The sequence below is a fragment of the Leguminivora glycinivorella genome, chromosome Z, assembly GCF_023078275.1.
Source record: "Leguminivora glycinivorella isolate SPB_JAAS2020 chromosome Z, LegGlyc_1.1, whole genome shotgun sequence".
Taxonomy (NCBI): Eukaryota; Metazoa; Arthropoda; class Insecta; order Lepidoptera; family Tortricidae; genus Leguminivora; species Leguminivora glycinivorella.
The window spans coordinates 2383298-2411134 of record NC_062998.1 but is presented as its reverse complement, the minus strand read 5'-3'; the positions used below and the strand labels follow the sequence as shown (position 1 = coordinate 2411134).

Here is a 27837-nt window from a genome sequence, read left to right as displayed (position 1 = left end):
ACTGTTTCCTCTTTCAAAACATAATCAATCGTAACATAAGTTGAGAATCTGAATAACAATGAAATAATCTGTGTGGACCTTTTAATTTTTGTGGCTAATAATTACCAATTTTGAAAGTTTTCGACCAGTGCGTCCTTCCTGTTATGATGTACGGATGCGAGACGCGGACTCTGACTGTGGGGCTAATCCACAAGCTTAAAGTCGCTCAACGTGCTATGGAAAGAGCTATGCTTGGAGTGTCTCTGAGGGACAAAATTCGGAACGAAGTGATCCGCCAGAGAACCAAGGTGACCGACATAGCTCTGAAAGTTAGTAGGTTGAAGTGGCAATGGGCTGGCCACATATGTCGCAGAACCGATAACCGCTGGAGCAAGCGTGTTCTGGAGTGGAGACCGCGTCTTGGTAAACGTAGTGTGGGACACCCTCTGGCTAGATGGCGGGATGATTTGCATAGGGGGGCTGGCGGAAACTGGATGCATAAAGCAGCAGACCGGGCTCTGTGGCGTACCTTGGGGGAGGCCTATGTCCAGCAGTGGACTGCAGCGGGCTGATGATGATACCAATTTTGAATAACTTTTTTGCGCCATAATCAATAAGGCCGTTTTTGGAATTTTTTGACGGGCTCTAGCGTCTTTAAAAATAAGATTATCAAAAAAATCAAAACGGTCCGACACAGATAAAAATAATAATAATCTACGTTGAAAAAACCATTGTTCTATCTTCAAAAACCAGGGAGGAAATAGTCGAGAGCATTTGTATGGAGAATTGACCCCTGTTTTCCTTTCTAGGCACGCGCTAGTGGTGTCCCCTCACTCCGGCCAGCCTTACAACCAGTTGGCGCTGCTGGCGCGTCGGCGCGGGCGGCGCTTAGGCGCCATCTATTGGCACGTGCGCGCTATACTAGTGCGGGCACCTTTTCCACCGGCACCTGCTAATTTGACGCGAACACTGCAAGACGCAGCGGGGTGAGTGAGAGAGAATTACCTTGAGAACATAGACTAGCTAGAGAGTGACAGATATATTATAACCAGCTCCATCTATTGGCACGTGCGCGCTATACTAGTGCGGGCGCCTTTTCCACCGGCACCTGCTAACTTGACGCGAACACTGCAAGACGCAGCGGGGTGAGTGAGAGAGAATTACCTTGAGAACATAGACTAGCTAAGTAGCTAGAGAGTGACAGATATATTATAACTAGCTCCATCTATTGGCACGTGCGCGCTATACTAGTGCGGGCGCCTTTTCCACCGGCACCTGCTAACTTGACGCGAACACTGCAAGACGCAGCGGGGTGAGTGAGAGAGAATTACCTTGAGAACATAGACTAGCTAGAGAGTGACAGATATATTATAACTAGCTCCATCTATTGGCACGTGCGCGCTATACTAGTGCGGGCGCCTTTTCCACCGGCACCTGCTAACTTGACGCGAACACTGCAAGACGCAGCGGGGTGAGTGAGAGAGAATTACCTTGAGAACATAGACTAGCTAGAGAGTGACAGATATATTATAACCAGCTCCATCTATTGGCACGTGCGCGCTATACTAGTGCGGGCGCCTTTTCCACCGGCACCTGCTAACTTGACGCGAACACTGCAAGACGCAGCGGGGTGAGTGAGAGAGAATTACCTTGAGAACATAGACTAGCTAGAGAGTGACAGATATATTATAACTAGCTCCATCTATTGGCACGTGCGCGCTATACTAGTGCGGGCGCCTTTTCCACCGGCACCTGCTAACTTGACGCGAACACTACAAGACGCAGCGGGGTGAGTGAGAGAGAATGACCTTGAGAACATAGACTAGCTAGAGAGTGACAGATATATTATAACTAGCTCCATCTATTGGCACGTGCGCGCTATACTAGTGCGGGCGCCTTTTCCACCGGCACCTGCTAACTTGACGCGAACACTGCAAGACGCAGCGGGGTGAGTGAGAGAGAATTACCTTGAGAACATAGACTAGCTAGAGAGTGACAGATATATTATAACTAGCTCCATCTATTGGCACGTGCGCGCTATACTAGTGCGGGCGCCTTTTCCACCGGCACCTGCTAACTTGACGCGAACACTGCAAGACGCAGCGGGGTGAGTGAGAGAGTATTACCTTGAGAACATAGACTAGCTAGAGAGTGACAGATATATTATAACTAGCTCCATCTATTGGCACGTGCGCGCTATACTAGTGCGGGCGCCTTTTCCACCGGCACCTGCTAATTTGACGCGAACACTGCAAGACGCAGCGGGGTGAGAGAGAGAGAATTACCTTGAGAACATAGACTAGCTAGAGAGTGACAGATATATTATAACCAGCTCCATCTATTGGCACGTGCGCGCTATACTAGTGCGGGCGCCTTTTCCACCGGCACCTGCTAACTTGACGCGAACACTGCAAGACGCAGCGGGGTGAGTGAGAGAGAATTACCTTGAGAACATAGACTAGCTAGAGAGTGACAGATATATTATAACTAGCTCCATCTATTGGCACGTGCGCGCTATACTAGTGCGGGCGCCTTTTCCACCGGCACCTGCTAACTTGACGCGAACACTGCAAGACGCTGCGGGGTGAGAGAGAGAGAATGACCTTGAGAATATAGACTAGAGAGTGACAGACATATTATAACCAGCTCCATCTATTGGCACGTGCGCGCTATACTAGTGCGGGCGCCTTTTCCACCGGCACCTGCTAACTTGACGCGAACACTGCAAACGCTGCGGGGTAAGAACATACTAACTATAGCTTGACCACAACCGCTGTGCCGCTCCTTAGGTATGCGAGCGGCGAGACGGGGGGGCAGAGCAGCCACTGCGCTCTGTCATTCCGCCGTCGTCGCTCGTGGCGGCGTGTAGTGTTATCTGTTGCGGGCTGTCTATGTCAGACGCACATGAGATAGAATATCCAAAGATGGGTCGTGCTTTATCTCGAGATGTTAAAGCTGTCATTTTCAAAGTGGCGGAATATTTTAGGAAAAGAAAAGCAGACAAAGATAGTTTCGAACATAAAAGTGACGCAAATATCGCCAAACTTGTGGCCGAAGCTACTGGGTACTGCCAAAGAACCGTAATAAATGTAATATCTGTAGGAAATTCATCAATTGAAAATGAGGGCCAACCGAAATTTAATTCGCCCAAAAAACCGAAAGTTATAAAGAAAAATATGTAATTGATGATTTTGACTTGGGAGTGATCAGGAGAAAGATTCATCAGTTTTATGAGATCGAAAAAACAGTGCCAAGTATTCGTAAGTTACTGTCAAGTTTGAGACAAGATGGTGTTTTGAATTGTGGACGAGAATATTTGAGAAAACTTTTACACACAATGGGTTACCGGTTCAAAAAATGTAGATCGAAAAGACATCTTCTTATAGAGCAGCCTAATATTACAGAGTGGCGGAGGAAATATTTGACAGAAATAAAAAAATATAGAAGTGAAAACCGCAACATATATTTCCTAGATGAGACATATATTAACGCCAGTCACAATGTTAGCAAATGTTGGCAATCATCGTCGGAACTTGGAATTCACACTGACATCGGGAAAGGACGACGCTTGGTAATCGTTCACGCTGGAAGTCGAAATGGCTTGGTCGAAGGTGCATTGACTATATTTAAATCCGATGCTAAGACTGGCGACTACCATGGAGACATGAACGGGCCTACTTTTTATAAGTGGGTGGATGAAAAGTTGAAAGATAAACTGCTGCCGAATTCTGTCATTGTGATGGACAACGCGTCTTACCACAGCGTTCAAGTTGATAAGAAACCGACCATGACAAACCTCAAAAGTGAAATGCAGAACTGGCTGCGGCGTCACAATGTTGAATTTCCGGAAAAAATTAAAAAAGATCAACTGCAAATTCTTATAAATGCCACTCAAAAAGAGCCTGTTTACAGAATCGATGACCTCTTAAAAGCTCATGGGCACACAGTCCTGCGTTTACCTCCATACCATCCAGATCTGAACCCCATCGAATTGGTATGGGCTGATGTTAAAAACAATATAGCGCAAAACCATATTCATTCTTCTCTAGATGAAAAGATAAACGCACTGAATTTATTATTTTCGGAGTTCACGGCAGAAAAATGGCAGAGGTGTGATGACCATGTCCAAAAAAATGAAAACGATTACTGGGATCGCGACAACCGTTTCGACAATATTATTGACCCCATAATAATAAATTTGCAGGATGACAATGATTCAAGTTCCGGTAGCGAAATGGAAGATGAAGATAAAAGTGAATCTATGTCAGAATAGTCACTGTATTCATTAACTAGAAGCTTATGTTTTTTTGTTTTTCGAACTGATTCTGTTTTAACTCTCGAAACTATTAATTTTTCCGATAATTACACATTAATTTGACTTATATTGGTTTTTTTATTTGTGCTTACCTAAAAATCGTATTGTACCATAATAAAAATTGGATATAATAAGTATGTACCTATACAGAGCCAAAATATTGTACTTCGGTATCTTCAGATCTATCCGACACGACGACAGACTCTTGTGTGTCCGTGATCTTTCCTGCCCGCACCCCGCCTCCCCGCGCATACCTAAGGAGCGGCACAGCGGTTGTGGTCAAGCTATAGTGAGTAGAGATGGGCCGAATATTCGGTATTCGGCATATTCAGCAAGTTTTTCAATATTCGTAATTGCTGAATATTTACTGAATAAACAAAGTAAATAAATAGCCGTAAGTTCTTTCGTAAATTCATCGGATAGTGACTACCTATTTCAGCATTCTAAGTGGTATATACTGGGGAAAGGCTTTCTAAGGACGGCGAATGAAACACACGTAATTCGAGACTGACATTTATTTTATCTGCCGGTAGGCGGCAGAAAACCAAAGTACCTACATTTCATACAATATATAGCATTCTCCCTTCATAGTTTTTTATAATTTTACAAACAGCTGTAGCAATACACAATTACATCTGCTTAGTTACATAACAAAAAATATCTTACACTAAAAAAATATATACATATAGAGGTATTTACTACATACTACAGGCACCTGTAGTTGAGTAGGTAAGCAATACAAACCATGTGTAAAAAAAACACATCTAAATTAAGAAATAGTACGAGCAGGTACCTAAGTATTAGATTAGCGGTATACAACATAGAACCTTATCCGTTATGAGCATACTGTCTAAATTTAATCATTTAACAAATACTATACTTAAATCTACGGTAAACTAATACAAGTTTTATGTTACTTTTGCATTAAACAAATAGGTAATAAATATGACGTACATATGGGTGCTATGGGTCTAAAAAAAAATGAAACCGAACGGTTTAGTCTATTTCGAAACCAAATCTTTTAGGTGGGATGCGAGTCCTTTTAGGTCTCGGCACGTCGTCTGACCTCGGTACCTCTGGTGGACGGGGCGGGGAGCGCGCTTCCCCGGCAGCCGCGGGGCTAGCGGGCGCGGGCGCGGACGCGGAAGCGGGCGACCCGTTCTGCTCCTCCGGCGCAAGAGATGACTCATTGGGGGCCGCTCCAGTTGCATAACCATCGTAGCAACATCGTTAGATTCGTTCGTCTCGTCTGACACGATCGAGTAATCGCGGTGCAGCTGGTCTATGTGTTTTTTAAATACTTTACCGCCGCTTTTGATATAATACGTCAGTGGACCGACACGATCGCATACCGTACCGGTTTCCCACGCAAAATTATTATTTTTATAAAGTTTAAAATATATTCGATCACCTACGGCGAATTCTCTCAAAAAACCTTTCTTATGATTAATTTGCTCGATTTGCTTACGTCGTACCGTCTCGCTCACACTCGGCCGCAGTAGGTCAAAGGTGGTACGCACCTCCCTCTTTAACATTAGGCTCGCCGGTGTCCTGCCAGTAATCGTATGAGGGGTTGCTCTGTAAATAGATAAGAAATCTTCCATTGCCGTATCTAGGTCAACCTTATCGCGTATAGCTTTTTTTAATGCTGTTTTCACAATTTTTACGCAGTTCTCTGCGGATCCGTTGCTACTAGGTTTATAAGGTGTCACTGTTATATGATGAACGCCATTGTTTTGCAAATAACTCTTAAACTCATTGCTATTGAACGGTGGCCCGTTATCCGATACCAGTTCGAGCGGGAACCCGAATTGACTAAAAATATGGCGCAATTTCGAGATCGTAGTTTTGGCGGAGGTGCCTGGCACGCGGAACGCTTCGATCCATTTCGAATGAGCATCTACAATAACAAAATAATAAAGTGTATTATTCGTTAATGAGAAAAAATCGCAATGTACGCGGTACCACGTTTCTTGTGGCCATACCCACGGGTGCAGGGGCGCCGCGCGCTCGCGCGCGCACGTGTCGCACGCGCGGCACACACGCTCGATGTCGACATCGATGCTAGGCCAGTACACATAGTTACGCGCCAAACTTTTACATTTCACCATACCTTGGTGAGTTTCGTGTAATTGATTTAAAATTTGTTCTCGTAAACTAGTCGGAATAATTACACGATGGCCATATAAAATGCAACCTTGCTCGATATTCAAATTTTGCCTAATATTGAAGTAAGGCTTGAGGTCTACGCTGTTACAATACAACCAATTTGTTTTAATCGCGTTGGTCAGTTGTTGTAAAATTTTATCCGTCGCGGTGTTCTTCGCAATTATTTTGTAATTTATCGGGGCCGAGTCTTCTACAAAGTGTAGGTACGTATCGACACGTGATCGAACATTATCATCTGGAACCGGTATTCTAGACAAACTATCCGCTAAGCAGTTATGTTGGGTACCAATGCATTTCACTTCATAATTATATGCGCCTAATATTACCGCCCATCTTTGGAGTCGGCTCGCTGCCATAAGCGGTATTCCTTTTTTTTCGCTAAATATGGACGCTAACGGTTTACAATCTGTGACCAGCGTAAATTTCCTGCCAAAAATATAATCGTGAAATTTAGTGACCCCAAATATAACCGCTAAACCCTCTCGACAAATCTGCGCGTAATTGTTTTCGGCGGCGCTGAGCGTGCGCGAGGCGTGCAGCACGGCGTGCTCGCGGCCGTCGGGCCCGCGCTGCGCCAGCACGGCGGCCACGCCGCCCGGCGCCGCGTCGCACGTCACCGACGTCGGCCGCCCCTCGTCAAAGTGCGCGAGCACGGGAGCCTTTGCTAATGCCCGTTTAACTTTATTAAATGCCGCGTCGCACTCCGCGCTCCACACAAACTCGTTCTCCGTTCTTAAGAGTTCATATAGCGGGCTTAGTATGTCGCTTAGGTTTCTCAAAAATTTACCATAATAATTCACTAAGCCTAAAAAAGCTTTTAATTCTTTCACGTTAGTTGGCAACGGCGTATTATTAACTGCATCGACTTTACTTATCTCTGTGTGCAGCCCGTCAGCGTCAATTATATATCCCAGATACGATACCGACGTTTGAAAAAAACTACATTTGTTCGGCGCAACACGTAAACCGCAATCTGATAAAATACTAAAAACTTTCAACAATCGTTTCCAATGATCTTCGAAGTCTACACCCGACACGTTCAAGTCATCCAAATAACACGTAACATATCGCATTCTAAATAACTTATCCATTATTCTTTGAAACTTATTCGGTGCGCACTTAATTCCGAACGGTAATCTATTATAGCAAAACATCCCGTGTAACGTAACTATAGTACATAACTTTTTTGAATCTTCATCTAACTCAATTTGTAAATATGCTTGACTAAGGTCAATTTTACTAAAATATTTTCCGCCTTGGAGTGACGAAAATATATCATCTATTCGCGGAATAGGATACTTATCATCGACTAAAACCGGGTTAAGGGTTGTTTTAAAGTCTCCGCAGAGCCGAACGTCTCCATTTTTCTTGAGAACTGGCACCACGGGAGTCCCCCAGTCGCTCCACTCCACGGGCGAGATGACGCCGTCGCGCTGCAGCCGCGCCAGCTCGGCCTCCACGGCGGGCCGCAGCGCGAGCGGCACGGGCCGGGGCCGCCGCCACACGGCCGTCGCGTCACTATTAATTTCTAATTTCAATTTAGTTTTGTTAAAAGTGCCAATACCGTCCGCAAAAACGTTAGGAAATAACTTCATTAATTTGCTGCAGATATCCTCGTTACTTAATTTTACGTTCACCGCATTTACGTTGTTGTCATCTATGTGTGGAAAGTGTATACCGAAAGCCCTCAACCAATTACGGCCCAGCAACGGCAAACTGGTATTGTTATCGTAAACGATCAATTTCAATCCGTTCACCGTTCGGCCACCGAGTCGGACCGAACACATAATTTGACCTTTAGGTTTCACCTTTTGACCACCATACATTGTTAAATTCGACTCGCAAGGGTATAATTTACAATTTTTAAAATGTGTTTTATATGTACCAAAGGATATAATACTAACAGCGGCACCGGTGTCACCTTCCATCACTAACGGAACATTATTAACGTTTACCTTCACCATCCACTTAACGTCCGGTTCAGCATCGTCGTCGCTCAGCTGATACACCTGCAGGCACCCGTCGTCAGAGTCGGACCCGTCAGATAGCCGTCCGTCGGTCACAATGTTATGCACTCTCTTGGGATCTTTTCTAAAACGACACATTTTGGCGATATGGCCTACGTCACCGCACACATAACACTCACTATTTTTAAACGAACACTGCTGCTCCGGGTGCCGTCCACCACAACGATAACAATGTCCCCCTGACGACGACGACCCTCCTCGGCCGTAGTCGCCGTTGCCTCGACGCTGAGGCCCGTGTCTCGCCCGCGCGCCGCCGCCGCCTCGCTGGCGCGGCGCCCCGCCGCCGACCGCGAACACAGGCTCCGCCTCGCCGCGGGAGCCCGACGCGGCCGCCGGGGACTGAGCCGGCCCCGCCGGCGCCGAGTCTCGAACGGCCGCCTCCAGCGACAACGCCAACTCCGTGGCGCGTTTGAACGTGAGCTCGTCGTCCTCTGTTAGCATTCGCTGCCGTATGCGCTCACTTTGTAGGCCGTAAACAAATTGATCCCGTAAATTTTCCTTTAAGATGCTATTATCCGTAAACTTACAATGTTTACTTAATTTCTTTAACTGCACGAGGTACTCGCTTATCGTTTGACCTTCGACTTGTTTACGTGCCCTAAAAATCATTCTCTCGGCGATCACTGACCTTTTAGGTGAGAGATATTCTTCGACTAAGGTTACGATTTTGTCAAAACTAACACTTTCGGGAGTTTCCGGGTAGCACAAGTCTATGATAAGATCCAGCGGCTCGGTGCCCACTACCGCAACAAGGTATTTTGGAAAATCCGCAACTTTCACATCATGTATAGTGAACCACGCCTTCAATCTGCTCACGTAAGTCGACCACACGTCAACATTCATTTTAAATTCTTTAAGGGCACTAAGGTCCGGTTTTTTATCTTCCGACATGATTTTAGCACTAAAACACTTCTTAGATACCAAATTTATTCACTGGACTCGTCGCCAAATGGTATATACTGGGGAAAGGCTTTCTAAGGACGGCGAATGAAACACGCGTAATTCGAGACTGACATTTATTTTATCTGCCGGTAGGCGGCAGAAAACCAAAGTACCTACATTTCATACAATATATAGCACTAAGGAACCACCAAAGGGAGTTAAAATGCGTTAAAATATAAGTACCTACATCTACAACAATTATGTAAAAAAGTAAAAATAACGTAGCTTAAGAAACAAAAACCAAAATCAAAATCAAAATAATTTATTCAGCAAATAGGCCACAGGGGCACTTTTACACGTCACATGTACATAGGTATTTAAAAAAATATTTAAAATTGAGTTGAAATTACAATTGATACTATTATATACTAATTCTAAGTTCTAACTAAAGTTAACTCTATACAATTAATTAGAGATGTAGAAGGTCTCTAAATGTCGAATTACAACCAAGAACTACATTAAATTTTAATATAAAAGTACAAATACAAAAAAAAAAAGTCTAAAATTACTTTAGAGGTGCAAATGACTCTAAATGTCACAACTAAAAATAAAATGTATATCTACTTAATCTAATTCTCCTTAGAGATGTATATGGTCTCCATGAGTCAAAATCATATATTTAAAATATTCACTAAAAGAAAGGAAACAAACGACAACCGAACAAAGTGTCCTAATTTAATAAAAATTAGAATTAAAGTTACTAAGTTATAACAGCCCCAGTAAGCTTAAACAGACCGGTCTTCACAGACGGCACCCGTTCACGAGTATGACGCGTATCTCAGCCATCGCCTCCCTCAACCTTTATTCGGGAAGGTGGCGACCCGATCAACGACGCCACCGCAGCAAAGACTTTTAAGTGTGCATGACATGTTCAAGCTGCCAGGCTAAATTAAATATTCAAATAATAAAACATAGCTGTAAGACACTATATTCTGTGCTCGTATGTTACAAAGGAAGGAAATATAGATTTATACAATAAAATTAAAGTAAGATAAACATTAAACATTAAACACATAATCTTGGAGATGTATAAGGTCTCCAAGTGTCCACAACTAAACTTAAATAAAAACAATATAATCAGACGAGAATATGTTCTCATACGTCAATTGAACACTAGTATGCTTAATTACACAATGCAGAGAAAATGAAAAAATATATACGACTACATTCATCTATTGACAAGCAACCACCTTAAAGGCATCCCTATCATCTATAAAATCCTTCACAGTGTAGTACGCCTTACCTTACATAACAACAAACGCTTAATGCGTGCCTTAAATTTGTCAAATGGCTAATCCACTATATCGGTTGGTACTTTGTTATAAAAACGTGTACAGTTCCCGACGAAAGACGTACCAACCTTACGGAGACGGTGGGCGGTCACAGCAAGTTTATGTTTGTTCCTTGTGTTATAGTTATGGACAGCGCCGGCCCGTGCACTCGATCAGGGTAGAGCGAGTTTGAATTTCGGCGCCCTTGGGAAGAAGTTTTACAACGTAGATAAAAAAAATCGCGAGCGCAGCGAGCGCGAAATTTTTTTCATAGTAATGCCGTAATTTAAACATTAACGCAATACAGAATTTAAGAATTTCATCATACAGAGTACGAAAGGGGACAAGGGTTGAACTTTCTCAGTCGCACCCTAATATAGTTACGTGGGACTGAACGTGGATATCATTTACATAAAATAACAAGCAAAAGTACTACAGTGGCCAAGTCAGGAAAGCAGACTTGAAATGAAAACGCGAGCGCTGCGAGCTCGAATTTTTTTCTAAGTAACTAAAAGAGAACTGACATAAATAGTAAGCGCGAGCGAAGCGAGCGTGATTTTTTTTCCTATTGACGCACTTTGATCAACTGCAGAGCTGCGATCTTTGACATATTTTGGGGTATTTCGACTTCACAGGGCGCCTATGTTCCCGACTTTTAGGCCTTATATTTCGCCATCACTATTGTTTTTATAATACTAAGAGTTATAATTAGGCCTTATATTTAATTTAGGCCTTATATTTCGCCATTACTATTGTTTTTATAATACTAAGAGTTATAATTAGAGATGGGCCGAATATAAACTTTGCCGAATACGAATATTCGGCCGAACATTCGGTTCAGCTCTTACCGAACCGAACATACGGCCGAATATTCGGTTACGCCATATTTTTAAAGAGGATGTTAATTTAAACTATTAAATGATTGATAATGGTTACATTGGTTACATATGTTACCACAACTATGTTTTTATCATTTAGAGGATAACTTAAACTTAATTAAAACGACTCTGAGCTCTTCTCAACTCTTAAACTACGGTTTTTGAACTTTTTTACAAAACAATTGTATTTATATTTTGACACAGGTTTCTCTCTTTTTAGCAGTTCCTTAAAAAGCTACTAAAATAGGAGCTTATTATCCAGTGGAATACGTAAGATCTTCATTAGTTACTTACTTTGTTTATTCGGTAAATATTCGGCAATGCAACCGAATTATTCGGCCGAATACGAACATTGAAAAACTTGCCGAATATGCCGAATACCGAATATTTACCGAATATTCGGCCCATCTCTAGTTATAATTAAGACATTAACTGCGAACTCGATCGTCACCGTCAGGATGCCCATTTCGGTATTTTGCCCCTAAGTGCCCTTCGGGATCTTAGTCCTTTGAAGTTCGCTCATCTCCTGTGACTCACAAAATTGCGCCTCTCTGAGACGTTTTACGCCTTTGGCTTTATGAGGCACTCCGCTTTGGACTATCGGATAGACTCATATTTTTGCATTTGGATAACGACGTAGCTTTGTCACTGGGCCGCAAAACAATGTAGTTCGTTAAGGGCTAGAATCCTCCTTTTACGGCGCCCTAGCAACAGCGCCGTTATGAATGTTGGTATAATTATGTTGGCTATGTGGTGCAACTTTCCACTTAATCTGAATTACAAATCTAGATTTTCAATAGTTGTATTAATTCCAGACTCCTCTCGCCATTTTGTGATATGTGCGCGCCCACGCAATGTATAATTTTTGTGTATGGATTATTCCACATTTTCGATTTCGGCGCCCCCCTACCATGTGTGGCGCCTAGAGCGGCCGCTCCACTCGCTCTACCCTTAATCCGGCCCTGGTTATGGATGTCACTGTTAAGCTTGAATTCGTGGATATTTTTCCGAACATACATAATATTTTCGTATATGTATTGAGAGGCAACGGTAAGAATGTTCACCTCTTTGAATTTTTCTCTTAAAGATGCTCGACCGCCCAATCCGTAGATTGAACGGACTGCTCGTTTTTGCAGCACAAAAATAGCCTGAATGTCTGCAGCTTTTCCCCATAACAGGATCCCATATGACATAACACTGTGGAAGTAGCTAAAGTATACCAGCCTGGCCGTCTCTACGTTTGTTAGTTGTCTGATTCGCCTTACTGCGTAAGCTGCAGAACTAAGTTTGCCAGCTAAAGTGGCTATATGTGCATGCCATTGCAGTTTTGAATCCAAAGTGACTCCAAGGAAAACCGTTCGATCTTCAAATTCCAGCATTCGTTCGGAAGCGCAAATCTGATGCACTTGGTTTTCTTGGCGTTTAGAAGTAAGTTATTCGCCGTAAACCAGTCTGTTATGCTAGACAGTGCATCGTTGATGTTATCGAAGCTGCTTTCCTTTCTGTCAACTTTGAATATAAGAGAAGTGTCGTCAGCAAATAACACTATATCATGTTTATCTTGCACTAGTTTCGGTAGATCATTAATGTATACTAAGAACAGGAAGGGACCGAGAATTGAACCTTGAGGCACTCCAAGTGCTACCGGTGAACCTGCTGATTGAGTCCCATTGATAACAACTCGCTGAGTTCTGTCGGAAAGGTACGATGAAACAAGGTCAAGGGCAGCAGCTTTAACCCCATAGTGGCTCAATTTTCTCTTTAAATTCTCGTGATCAACGCAATCAAAGGCCTTTGATAGATCACAGAAAATTCCAACAGCATCTTGAGCTCTTTCCCAGGCGTCAAAGATGTGTTTTAGAAGTACCACACCGGCATCAGTAGTTGAACGACCTCTGGTAAAACCAAATTGATTATTGTCAAGCAATTTATTTCTGTTAAAGTGAGACAACAGTTGATTAAGAATAAGCTTCTCAAAGACCTTACTTAGCGCTGGTAATATTGAAATAGGTCTAAATTTGGTCGGGTCTGATTTCGTTCCTGATTTAAACAGCGGGATAATTTTGCTGTGTTTCATAATATCAGGAAAAATGCCAGTTTCAATACATCTGTTGAAAATCTCAGCTAAATAGGGTGCGATTGATTCTACTATTGAGTGTAATACTTTAACTGACAAGCCCCATAGATCTTCAGTTTTCTTTAAATTTAAAGATCTGAACGTTTTAATAACTATGGTCGGAGTAACATAAGAAAATGTGAATATTTCTGAACATTCTTCTACATTAGCTTGCAGCATTTCTTCAGCGACAATTGGCGATGAGTTAAGAGACTTTGTTGTCTCTGCCGGTATATTCGAGAAAAATCGCTCGAAGTGATCTGCCACTTCACGGTCGGAACTTACTAAAGTATCAGCAACTCGTAGGTTGTAGTGCCGTTCTTTTATTTTACGCTTTCCTGTTTCACTGCTGATCACTTGCCATGTAGTTTTAACTTTATCGCTGGAATTTAAGATATTTTTGGATAAATAATCAGCTTTAGCGGCGACACACATCCTTTTAAAAGATTTCGAGAAATTCTTTACGTACTCTATAAATTCCGGCCTTTTATCAGTTGTTCGCAGATCATACAAATCATAGAGCCGGCGTCTCTTATCGTGAATATCCGGCGTAGCCCAGTCGCTAAATTTAACCTTGACCTTGCCCTGCATCTTCTTGGGGATGAAGCAGGCATCAAATTCCTTTTTTATACAGTTAAACAACTCAGAACTCAGACAGTCAGGGTTCTCTCGGTTACATGAAAGAAAAGGTAAGTTGTTCCTAATATTACGATTGAATGACTGTAAGCGCCTTTCGGAAATCAGTCTGCACACAGTGTCTTGTGGAATATCCTCTATCTTCCCGCCAAAAGAGGCTTTTAGTCCACAGTGGTCAGAACTCAAGGTGTTTATTACAGATTTACTAATCGCAATATCGTTACTGAAGATGTTGTCTATACATGTTGCACTGGTTGCCGTGATTCTAGTTGGTTCACAAAATAAATTTACTAAATTAAAAGATTTAAAGGTATTTAGTAACCTTCCACACAAAGGCGAATTTTCTAGCAAATTAATATTAAAATCGCCACATACAACTATAGTTTTCTGACTTCTAAAAACACGACTAAGGACTTCATCTATAACCGATTCAAATACATTATAGTCCGCCGATGGGGGCCTGTACACGCATACAACAATAAATCGTTCCAACTCGACACAAGAAAGTTCTATAACGCGTTCTACAGACAAGTCAACAATGTCTCTACGCTCTTTACTTTTTATACTATGTTTAACCATTATCAATGACCCGCCGCGAATGCAGGATCTTCTGAAGAAATAACTAACTATACTATGATTATTGTAATTGAACATAAATTCATGCCCTTTAAGCCAGTGCTCGGTTATACAGAGAATGTCAATATTCGAGGACTGTAAAAACAAATCTATTTCGAGTTCCTTGCTGGCAAAGCCTTGAATATTCTGGTGAACTAAATTTAATAACTCGGTTTCACTAAGCATACTAGCATCAATACGAGCAGAGCCGGCCGGTGCAGACGTTGTCGTAGCGGTTAGTTTAAATACAAATCACCAGGCGACTCCGTCTCGGAACCCACGCTACCGAGACATAAAGAGCTACGCGAAGTAAAACTACTAGACGCCGCCCTAGATACGACGGAGTCCTCAATATTATATGCTAACAGGTTAGCACAATCCACTAGACATCTTTTCGGTAGGTAGGTTCTGTTACAGGGCATTACAAAATCATATATAAATTTATTCGTATCAAAATACGAAATCGTACTACTATATACTGAGAGATTGTACAACAAAGAATTATAATGGTAAACTCTCTTATTCACCTTTCTCGACCTTCTGTATGGGAGCGCACACATAATTATTTTCCCTACCTCTCCCCGATCGAGCGCCGACAGAGTAGCGGACAAATTTAAAATATCGCGTTTAGTACAGTCTAAACTGTTCCCTACAAAAACTATATGCGTCGAATCGCGGTCAAACTCGCCTGCAGAGATGCACTCGACCAAACTCGCGACGGTGGCCCCCGGGTGACAGTGGTTGATGACGCGCCGGTGGAGGCGCTCCGCCAGCAGCGCGCCCAGCCCGGCGCCCGCCTCGTCGCTGTACAGCACGGCGCGGGCGCGGGCGGCGCGCGGCGGCGGCGGGGAGCACGCCGCGGCGGCGGCCGGGGGCGGCGGGGAGGATGGCGGCGCGAGGCGGGGCGACGGCGGCGAGACGAGGGGTGGCGGCGCCGGAGCGGGCGAGACATAGGTCAGCAGCGCCAGAGCCAGCGTAGCTAGGCTGGGCGGCGACGAGGCCGGCGAGACGAGGGCCGGCGGCGATGGAGCCGGCCCGGCGATGGACGGTCGCGATGGAACCCGCTCGACGACGCCCGGCGGTGACGATGGCGGTTGAGCCGGTACTGGCGCAGGATCCCCGAAGCTCGAGACGGGGTGAAGGTCTCTGCTGGGCTCGAGCGCGGTGCTCGGGCGCGACGCGAACAGCGCTCGCAGCGCGGGCGATCCCGGCGCGGCTAGGACGGCACGCAGCCCGGGCGAACTCGGCGCGGCGGGGCGCGTCGGTGGCCGTGGTGACTCGAAGCTCAGGTTGTAGCCGCTGCCCGGTTCTAGAACATTATTCATAAAGGCTATGTACTCCTGTAAAGCTTTACTTGACAATTCATCCCTATTAGTTAAGTCTGTCAACTTTAATTCTAATTTTTTTAATTCATAGGAGCGGAGATTCAGCTCCTCAGTTGTCCTGTCTAGTTGATATTGACAGTTTAAAAGTTCCTCGCTGAGGGAAACACTTTTACATTTAGATTGCACTGTCTTAAACAGTGAAGTATGACGTTTCAGCAAAAGCTTTGATTTCTTAATGAATCTGTTCAATTTCAAGTATTTTTTAATTTTAATGTTACCTTTCAATGTAACTCTAACATCACTGTGGTCCTCAAATTGCACAGAATTTTTAATATCTAAAGTTTCTATTATTGGAGAGGACACTGTACTATCAAGAACTAAATCTACATCAAAACTATTTAATTCAGCAAAAATACTCATATTATTGTCAGCGGGCACGGGGTTGCCGGAGCAATACTTGCAAATATGTTTTGATTCCGACTCCTCCAGTTGCTGTTGCAAGTCCCGGACGCGTTGTAACGCCAGCTCGTGTATATCCTGGCATTGCTGGAACCGGTTGACAATGGCCTGCAGTTCATCGCGCTGCCCTTGCAAGTCTTCATACTCAACGTCTTGGTTGGCGAGTTGATTTTTTAGTGTTGTGTTTGTTCTTACAACACGCTCAATCTCCTGTTCACTCTCTTCTTGTTCTTGAAGGAGCTTTTTGTTCAGCTCGTTGGCTGTTTTGAGCTCCTTCTGTAATTGTTGCATTTTGGCAATCAGGACGTCCCTCCTTGTAGTCATCTTGGTAGGTTGTTCTGAAGACATATTTGTAATTTGAGACAATATAGCCAATAAAATATATGCATAGGCAGTGAGAATTTGTAATTATTAACTTAATACTTGCACTTGATACACTATTCAATAATAACAATATGACTTTAATGAGGAAATCAAAATTTACTAATCTTAATTCCTAGTGTATGATAACATGTAGTAGGTTTTATAATTCACTTTATTGAAAGTTTAACTGGTTTCCACTGTGTGTAGTCTTATTGTTTTTGAAGAGATTTAACAATGAACTAAGAAACACGGTAAGTTAAAACACTAAACAAGTTGTCATCAAAACATGTACAAACATAACCAAATACCTAATGACTACTAGCAATTTGAAAGATTACATGAAAACTGTATGTAAAGATTATGAAAGCAATACTCATCTGTAAATATCTTCGCAGAAACACTTGTAAAACGGTGTATTTTTTAAATTTCGGACGTTACTTCGTTGACAGTTGACTTATTTTTTGTCGTCGATTTTTGGCTTCTTACAATGCATGGACACTTGAGATAACATTTTATCACTTGAATTGCAGCATGATAGTCCCATTTATCACAATATCTTCTTATATTTTATGAAGTAACTAATTATATTACATATTTAAATACGCAGACCACATTTGACGTCTGTCACTGGCTAGTGTTGCCAGACCATCCTTATGCTAAACTTTTCTTATGCACTAAATTATAGAAACATTAAGAGCCTTAGTAGTTAGTACCCATTACCAATCATTGAAAAGTTTATTATTGTAAGCCAGGATTTCAAATATGGCGGAACCGAATACTCGGCCGAACGTTCGGTTCGGTAAAGTCCGTATTCGGTCCATCTCTACTAGTGAGTGTGTGCTATATTAGGGCTTCCAAATGCTGGGTAAGGGACGAGGAAGGCCGACTCAAGTAAGTACTATTACTGTACTATGGAGTGATACATCTGTGCGAGATATACTTTTGACGACCGGTCTGGCATAGCGCGCAGTGACCCTGCCTGCTACGCCGCCGTCCCTTGTTCGAATCCCGGTAAGGGCATTTATTTGTGCGATGAGCACAGATATTTGTTCCTGAGTCATGGATGTTTTCTATATACAATATAAGTATTTGTATTATATATATCGTTGTCTGAGTACCCACAACACAAGCCTTCTTGAGCTTACCGTGGGCCTCAGTCAATCTGTGTAAGAATGTCCTATAATATTTACGATTTATTTTATTATTTATACTAGTTAGGGCACCTTTTTCTCCTGCCCCCGCTAACTTAAAACTATACTAAAATAAATAAAAAAATTCACACATTTAATCGAAAACACGTAGTCAAAATACACTTTTTATACCCAAAATCTATAAATATTGTTTTTTTAATGTCAAATACTATAAAATACAATCATTACTTTGTTTCAGTCAAGTCCCCCCTGTTGCGCCGGCCCTCCTCCCGGGACGCGCCGCCGTCACGCCCGCCGTCGTCCCGCCACGCGACGCGCACGCGTACGTCACGCTGCTGATACGCGCCGTGCGCGACATACATACAGGGGAGAGGTACAATAAAAAAAAAAACATTTATGTACCAAAAATAGCAGTTATAAACAGGCCATAAACTACAATACAACACACAAACTACTCTCTGTATCCCTTTCTTTCCGCCACTAAGTTTAGTATATACACTGTGAAATAGAAAGGGTCGATAAAACTTTGCATATTGACTTTTGAGGTCATGCCGACCCACCGGTCTGGCCTAGCGCGTAACCCTGCCTGCTAAACCACGGTCCCGGGTTCGAATCCCGGTAAGGGCATGAGTCCGTCAGTTAGATTATCAAGGGATTTTAGACACGTATTTTTTCTTTTTTCTCGTAAACGAAAAATGACGACGGTACAGTGCGTTGAACTTTCGCGTGACGTCACGCCTAGGTACAATTTTTACTTAGAAGTGACGTCACAAGCCCCCGGAACTTTGATGCTCTATATCTTTGTATTTTTTCACTAATTAGAAAAAGCGAAAAATATGTGTTCAGTATTTTTGGACGATCTAACTGACGGACTAAACAGAATGCCATTTTTTATGTAGTCGTCATCCCTATTCGGTGATCGAATGATAACCTGTTTATATGCTTGCAGATTAGAAGCGGCGGAGCAGTTAGTTGAGACACTGAATACGTCCCTCACATCGCTAGTAGCAACGGACAGTTTTGAGTCAATGACTTTGATAAAGGTAATCATTTTTTTAAATAATATTGGTATCATATGAAATTCACAACTATAGACGGTCAGGCAAATCTTGTCACTAAAATAGGCGCAGATATCAAATTTTCTATCAAACCATCAACCCCTACATTTTCAATCAATTTTTAAGTGTTATGGCTGGTCGATGGTTCCGCCAACGCCAAGGTTTAGGCGCGCGTTTTATGAAAGCAATTGTCCGCAAGCCCTACATTTTTCTTTGCCTCCTTTTTTAGTGCCCAGGGGCCCGTTTCTCGAAAGGTACAAACCTTGTATTACAAGTGCGCTAACTGTCAAATCGTATGGGTTGTCATGGAAACACACTTGTAATACAAGGCTTGTACCTTTCGAGAAACGGGTCACAGGCAGGCAAGCGTCGCACGTCACAATCGCGAGGTCTTTCGATGCTGATAGGAGAAAAATAATGTCCCAAGATTTCCATACATTTTTCAAACCTTCCATTCCGTTACCGCCATACAAAATGTATGAAAAAATGGTAACGGAATAGGAAAAACCTTGGGGCAGTTTCACTCCTATTAAGATTGAAAGAGCTCGCGATTCTGAGAGGATTGACGACCGGTCTGGCTCAGTCGGTAGTGATCCTGCCTGCTAAGCCGGTCCTGGGTTCGAATCCCGGTAAGAGCATTTATTTGTGTGATAAGCAACTTGGAAATGTCCGTGGACACAGTAAATAAAATACTAGATAGTTTTCCAATATATATTTGTGCGGCCGGCCGACCGCAGAGGCAAACGAACGGAACCAAACTGACATGTTTACATTATGTGACATTGTCTAGAAAACGATTCTATTCATCCAGTAGAGTTTATAGTGGTACACATACGAACTTCATAGTTAATAAACCTATAAGCCTAAGTAAGTTCCAACAGTGCACAGATATTTGTTCCTGAGTCATGGATCTTTTCTATGTATATAAGTGTGTATTTATCTATTTAAGTATGTATATCTTCGCTTAGCACCCACAGTACATAGCTTTGTTCCGTTTGGGGCTAAGTAGGTCTGTGTAAGATGTCCCCAATATTTATTTATTTAAACCACATAAAAAAATCCAAATCCAAAAAAAGTGGGGGGACAATTTTGAAAAAAAAAAATGGTTTGAATTACAGATGGTATGCGTAATAATATGGCTGGTGCACACAACGACAGAAGACTTGACGGCCACAGAGCAAGCGTTGAGCGACAGCGAAGCGGCCGCCGCGGCGTTGAGCCAGACGCTAGCTGTGGGCGCACTGCTAGCGCTCCTACTGCCTTCGCACACGGCCGAGAGCCCTTTGGACAGAGCGCTCCCCGCACGTAAGTATTATACTAGGTTATCATCCTCCTTGCTAATCGTAAACTAGAACTTTCCTTTGCTAATCCGCGAATAGATAACGTGCAAGTCAATCAGTGCTAACCTGTTATAATTACTTGCGTATTTTTTACATGCAATTAATTTTCCCACCCTCCCACCGCAAAAATAAAAATAAATACGCAAATAAATATAACAACCCACCACCAAAAATACAAAACTCGACACGTGTTTCGCCTCTCTACGAGGCATCCTCAGGAGCTGATGTTGACGGTCCGAAGTCCCGCAACTGACTGAGTCAGGGTGGGAGGGTGGTAAAATTAATTGCATGTAAAAAATACGCAAGTAATTATAACAGGTTAGCACTGATTGACTTGCACGTTATCTATTCGCGGATTAGCAAAGGAAAGTTCTAGTTTACGATTAACATGGATTTCCGCAAAGTAACGCCTGATTCCATCGATCATCCTCCTTGCGTTATCCCGGCATTTGCCACGGCTCATGGGAGCCTGGGGTCCGCTTTGACAACTAATCCCAAGATTTGGCATAGGCACTAGTTTTACGAAAGTGCCTGCCTTCCAAACCGAAGGGTAACTAGGCCTTATTGGGATTAGTCCGGTTTCCTCACGATGTTTTCCTTCACCGAAAAGCGACTGGCAAATATCAAATGACATTTCGCACATAACTATACTGACTATAATTGTGTAAAAATAATAAAAATATTAAATACGGCCACTCAAAGTTGTCTTCATACTTAACGATAAAGTCTTTAAAAACCAAAATTTAATTCGTTTTCGTCACATTTGCAACAATCTTGTGAAAAAGGCTAGTTCAGTATTCATTTTATAGTACCTAGCATTAACATTATAATAGGTACAACAAATGATATCTAATGTACTGATAGTTAAATATTAATTCTAAGTCGGTTAAAAAATGACGATGATGATGATGATGGTTTGACGACCGGTCTGGCGCAGTCGGTAGTGAACCTGCCTGCTACGCCGCGGTCCCGGGTTCGAATCCCGGTAAGGGCATTTATTTGTGTGATGAGCACAGATATTTGTTCCTGAGTCATGGATGTTTTCTATGTATATAAGTATTTATATATTATATATATCGTTGTCTGAGTACCCACAACACAAGCCTTCTTGAGCTTACCGTGGGCCTCAGTCAATCTGTGTAAGAATGTCCAAAAAAAAAAATCTGATAAATTATTGTAGTTCATATCAATGCATTTCTTCCAAGCTACACAAACTCAAATGTTAAAATAAGTAACTAATCATTATAAATAAAGTTCATAATGATAAGTTGTCATCCCAACATGACATAACGATTCGTAGACAATCTAGGCTTCCTAATGTCAGGAGTTTTTGATGTCATCCGTTCGTTATTGCAATTATTAATGAAAATCTTTTTAGAAATGATATTTTTCAGTAGCTTTTTGATTGATATCAATACTTTGTGAGTTTCTTTAAGTGTATAATAACATTTTAATTCCAGAGAAAAGTGAGATCAGCAATTCCCGAATAGTTTGTACATTTGGATCACGTCTCCGATTTTGATAAAAATTGGTAGGACATTTTGAGAAACCTAGTGGATCTTGCTCAGCATCATGGACTCTATCATCCTACCAATTTTTATCAAAATCGGAGACGTGCTCCAAATGTACAAACTATTCGGGAATTGCTCAGATAATGTTATCCAGCAGTGTTTGTTTACATAATTGGACAAGTAAAGATGAATTCACTGTAAAAATAAGGTAAGGTCAGTGCGGGCAAGACCGGCATAGTTTATTTGAATTAAAGTTTGAGTGGATAAAACTCTATAATTAATGTAGTCTGGCGTTATGCGCATGGTCCTATGGGATAGCAAATATTATATTTTACAAAGCTTTTACAACATTTTGGTGAATTAAGGTACTTTTAAGTGATAAAAATCACATTTTTTAAGGCTCGGCGGGTTGACCGTACTCCCGCGATGTGTACAGAAAGACCGTCTAGTGCTTGTTGTCGCGTAATTTCATATGAGACTAGGTTCCAAAATCATGATCATTGTTATTTTACGTAATAACAGAGCAGAATGTGCTAGATAATTAATAAAATAACGTTGAAATTTTGAACATATAAGCATTTTTTTATTTATAAGGCAAGACCGGCATATGTCCCGTAGATGGGGTTCATAACCTTTTCTTTTCAGGTCCAGATATTGCATAATACTGTTTTTCCAACGAACACCTGCGAATCCAATTTAGTCACGATAATTGACCCATGACACCCTGACCCATGACCCGTTGACCCATGACAACTTTTATGTCAAAGTGACAGTCAGCAATGTCAGATTTCCAATTGGTCATTAATTTTGAAGAAGTCAGCACCCCCAAAAACCTATTTGACGACACCCATGACGACTTTTGTGGGTGCGTATCGATCGATATAACTTTTTTTGATATATTTTTAGTCGTTATAACGATCATTTGATATAATTGTTGAATCATATAACAACAAATAATATACTAACAAATTGTATAATTCTCATTTGATATAATGATATTTTTTTCGAATAACATTTATTCTAACATACTTTGAGTATAATGCTTATTTCCTATAATAAATAAATGGTATAACACAAACTCTTTCTAGAGCACAGTCAGAATAAAAATAATGTACAATAAATTAGATCCATCATTTACCAGAAAAGTAGATTGGGTTAGAACTGTGACCCCCCTACACACAACGTGCTGCTACCAGAAAAATAGGTTAGGTTAGGTTTGAACTGTGACCCTTAAACATATGTACTACTATCAGAAAAAAAGGTTGGGTTAGGTTAGAACTGTGATCCCTTCAAAAAAGAATAAAATTAATTCAAGAAATGTTTTACTGTTTGCTATTTATACTATACTAGTCATATATCAATAGATAGTTATACCATATAACAGTTATTATAAATAAATGTTATACGAAATAATGATTATACAAAATAAAAGTAGATATTTTGTGGTTATACCAAATGTTAATTATGTCAAATGAGTGATTATATCCTTTAAATATATATCAAATGTTGTTATATCAAATGTTTCTATACCAAAAAAAGTTATACCAATCATTACACACCCGACTTTTGTGTCAAGTGACAGTCTGCAATGTCAGATTTCTAATTGGTCATTAATTTTGAAGTCAGCACGCCCACAAACCTATTTGACCACACCTTTGACCACTTTTATGTCAAAGTGACAGTCAGCAATGTCAATTAACGGTCGGGTAGCCGTAAAATACTCGGTCAAAACCGTTTTATACGGTCCCTGTTGGGAAATGCTGATCATAAAAATAATGACCAACTCGAAACCCTACTCTCTTTGGAAATATTTGTCGTCGCATGTTGCACAATCTACATAATTATACTTAAACAAAAATAATAAAAAACGGGTAGAACTTACGATAATTCTACCAACTTAAATACGATGATGAATAATGCAGTGTAGGCTTACTTCTCTTCACCTCTTATCATTTTTCACAACTATGTCACATATATTTTTTTTACTTAATACTTTCGAATGATTTTTGTAACACCATACGAATCATTATCAAAACTGTATTTCGAAGTTAAAATCAAAAATGGTACAACTATCATAAGCCAAAAACGTACTTATATATTGATATTGTTTACACTCGACTTATTTCCAATAAAGCCTAAAAAAGGTTGGCAACTCCTTGTTTATCATATGCCGGTCTTGCCTTTCTCTTTTATGCCGGACTTTCTGAGTAGGCACAATTTCTAAGTTACATATTTCAGAACATAAAACTAAAAATTGAGCGCGTTTTCAGTAGATTAATAGTACTAGTCAGAAAGAACGGTTATTAAATGACTACGTTACATACACAATATACAAATATTCCGACTGCTTCTATTTTATTTTAATTTTTTGCGGAACCATGTTGAACTCGATGTTCGAGTTCGAAACACGAATCAAGTTTTATGTTAACTAGTGTTCGTCCTAGAGATAGGTATTGAAGACCAATGGATTAAGGATGAAAAACTGGTATACCTCCGGAGGTGTGAGAGACGTAGATATATAAACACAAAAGTTATAGTCAATAGACGGTCTTTCCGGGTAGACGGTCTTCCCCACACTGACCTTAATGTTCTATTTTGTCCGCAGTGAAAGTGTGCCTAGAGTGGGTGGCGCAACACCCTGTGTTGGTGGCGTCGGCGCCTTTCGCGGCGCGGCCGCAATTCTGGCACGCGCTTCGCGCACACGCTCAACAAACTGCCCAATGAAGATACCGATAAATGTAAGTATCCAAAGATTCTACCCTATCACAGTATAATAAAGAGTACTCTAGTACAGGTCGATTCACGAAAGCTGGCACGAATGAAATGAACGAAACTTTGATTGTGTAAGTGACACCTGTATTGGTATACAGTCGTAACTGTCAAGAGCCACCATTTTATTGGTTAATCTGTCACACACATGCATATTTTCATTCAAACATTCGTTCCATTCGTGCCAGCTCTTGTGAATTGACCTGTACAGTATGGCCCTCCCCGCTGAAAGTGCCGCCCACCCCCTGTCGGTTACCTCACAGTTACCGCCTGTCAAAAACACGAACAGTCGACCTGTCATATTTCACTCATACAAGCATAGTACGCGTTTACCTACACGAGCTTAGAATGTGTGCTAGGAACGCGCCTCTTTCACATATTTGATCGCTAGTCCGAGTTGTGACGCTATGGTTGCGACATTTTATTTGAAGACTAAAATCTAGCTAAAATGAACATTCATATAATCAAAATACATAAAGATAGATAAAATACACACATCTTTAACAAATAGCTTTAAATCAAAAAGACTAAGTCGCATAATACTTAACCCTTAATAGGGCAGAAGAATTTCGGAAATTAGTCAAATTTGAATTCTGTCAAATTGTCAAATAAAGTCTAAACTATGGTGGTAAATATATCGTCACTACTTTTAAAAAAAACTTGTATCTTCGTCTGTCAATGAAAAGAAAATTGTAGTAAGTATGTATGGAATGCACATAGACTTACTGCGTTTTAACTTTGAGGAGCAGCGTGAGATACGAGATTTTTAAAAGTAGTATTAGTAGTATAGCTTATTTCAAACTTTAAAAATCATGACTGTTCCGAGTCTATACATATTAGAAATTATGAAAGTAGTTCGTAAAAAACTCGATCTATTTAGAATGCGTGGCCCTAACTACCGAAATGGAAGTAATCTCCTCCCTAACAGACACAGACTTAAAAAGTCCGAAAATGTGTGTGGTACATTGGTCCGAGACTATATAATCGTTTGCCCAATAATCTTAAATCTACTGAACTTGCATATAATATTTTTATCAATAATCTCAAGGAATATTTATTAAACGAAGCTTTCTATTCAATAGAAGAATTTTTGAATAAGAATAATTGTATATGATTGTTATAAAATTGTTATACCTATAGCTACTAAGATGGATGTAATTGTAATTTTTGTAAATATGTATTGACATGTAACTTTCGTTATGAAGAAATAAATTGAAATTGAATAGTGACGATATGCCCCCCTGCCCTATTAAGGGTTAAGATTCACTGCGACCAAAATAATCGACAGAAGCACTCATTTATATTAAAACTAGCTTTTGCCCGCGACTTCGCTCGGGTCACAGAACTTTATTTATATAGAAGAAACAAGTTCATCTATTTGTATAGGGGCCGAGCGTGTCAAATTTTGTACTGAAGTTGTTTCTTGCCTGTAATTTTAAATATGTCTCAGGCTCTTGATTGTTCACAATTTTTGTGTTGTTGCAATTGAATATCACGTAACGAGGCATTTTTTATGTTTTGATTGACTTCAACTTACAAAAATTGACGCCCGAAAGCTGCAAGCTGCGATTAAAGACGGACAACTCAGTGGATTTCACTGAGTTCATTTGACACGCTAAGTAGATACGTTTGCTTGATCTATGGTATATATGACATCTGTGGCTCGGGTCAAATTCGAAAATTGCAGAATGCTCCATACATACTTCCACTCCTTATATTAGGGAAGTGGGGGTTTAGAAAGAGACAAAAATTAGCCTATGTCACTCTCCATCCCTTCAACTATCTCCATTTAAAAAAAAACATGTCATTTCGTCGCTCCGTTTTGCCGTGAAAGACGGACAAGCAAACAGACACACACACTTTCCCATTTATAATAGTAGTAAGTGTGGATAGTGTGGACTAGGCAAACATAAACGTCTAGCCAGAAAGCCAAAGTCCCGTTAGGTGCATTGTCCAATCACGATAAACATCAATTATTCATTCCGTAGTACTTATATATTAACCCCCTTATTCATACACGTACATTAAAGTTATCAAGCCGATAAAGTTCGTTTGTCCCTTTCTATCACACCAATACGTCGGAAAGGGATAAACGAACTTTATCGGCTTGATAACTTTAGTGATCGTTTATGAATAAGGGGGTAAATATGTTAGCCTTCTTGAGCTTACCGTAGGACAATCTGTGTAAAAAGTCCTCTAATATTTATTTATTCACAGATGACACCGTACCCCTGCCTGAAGACGAGGAGCTCCACGGTTTCCAACCCCTGGAGCGCGCCATGGACCCCCTCCAGTTCTGCCACCACGCCGCCTGGGACACTTACGGGCGAAGCGTACCCGATGTCGAGGAGAAGCTGGACCAAGACGAGCCGTGAGTTTACTACCCCTGCTTTAATTGAGTATAGGTTCACAGCCTCTGGGAAAAAGGTTGACGACCCCTGTAGAAAAGGTTGACTAACCCTAATTTGATTTGATTTGAAAAACGTTGATATCCCCTGGAGATAAGGTTGACGATCCCTGAAGAAAATAGTTTACCTCTGTAAAAAAAGGTTGACATCTCCAGGAGAAAAGACAACCCCTGCAATCATTGAGTAAAGATTGACGACCCCTGCGCTTTTAGGGAAAAAGTTAAATAAAAAATCATGACGATGTTTTGAAGTTTGGCTAAAAGAACCTAGTATACATAGAAATATTACACATAGAAATATAGTTTCCACACAACTCATCGGCCAACAATGAAGCCAAAACCCGATCGATGTGTGCGTGGAACGCTCCTGTTTTACGCTCGCCCCACGCACACATGCATATAAAAAATGTTGCCAGAGAAAAATGATTTCGCTCAAAGTTGGGATTTTTACAAAGTCGTTGTACTTGTTTATAATAATTAATTACTAATTATTTTTAGTGCGTGTG

At 41.3% G+C, this 27837-nt stretch overlaps 1 protein-coding gene across 1 annotated transcript in view; it reads left to right on the top strand.

The window, feature by feature from the left end:
• Window positions 1–27279, top strand: part of LOC125241479 (nonsense-mediated mRNA decay factor SMG7-like) — a 46767-nt gene extending 19488 nt beyond the window's left edge. The window contains exons 6-11 of the mRNA XM_048149992.1: window positions 789–965; window positions 18485–18619; window positions 19196–19289; window positions 20423–20609; window positions 24761–24893; window positions 27142–27279. Of these exons, the coding sequence (XP_048005949.1) occupies window positions 789–965; window positions 18485–18619; window positions 19196–19289; window positions 20423–20609; window positions 24761–24879 (712 nt within the window). The 3' untranslated portion in view covers window positions 24880–24893; window positions 27142–27279. The remainder of the gene's footprint in view (window positions 1–788; window positions 966–18484; window positions 18620–19195; window positions 19290–20422; window positions 20610–24760; window positions 24894–27141) is intronic.
• Window positions 27280–27837: the final 558 nt, after the last annotated feature.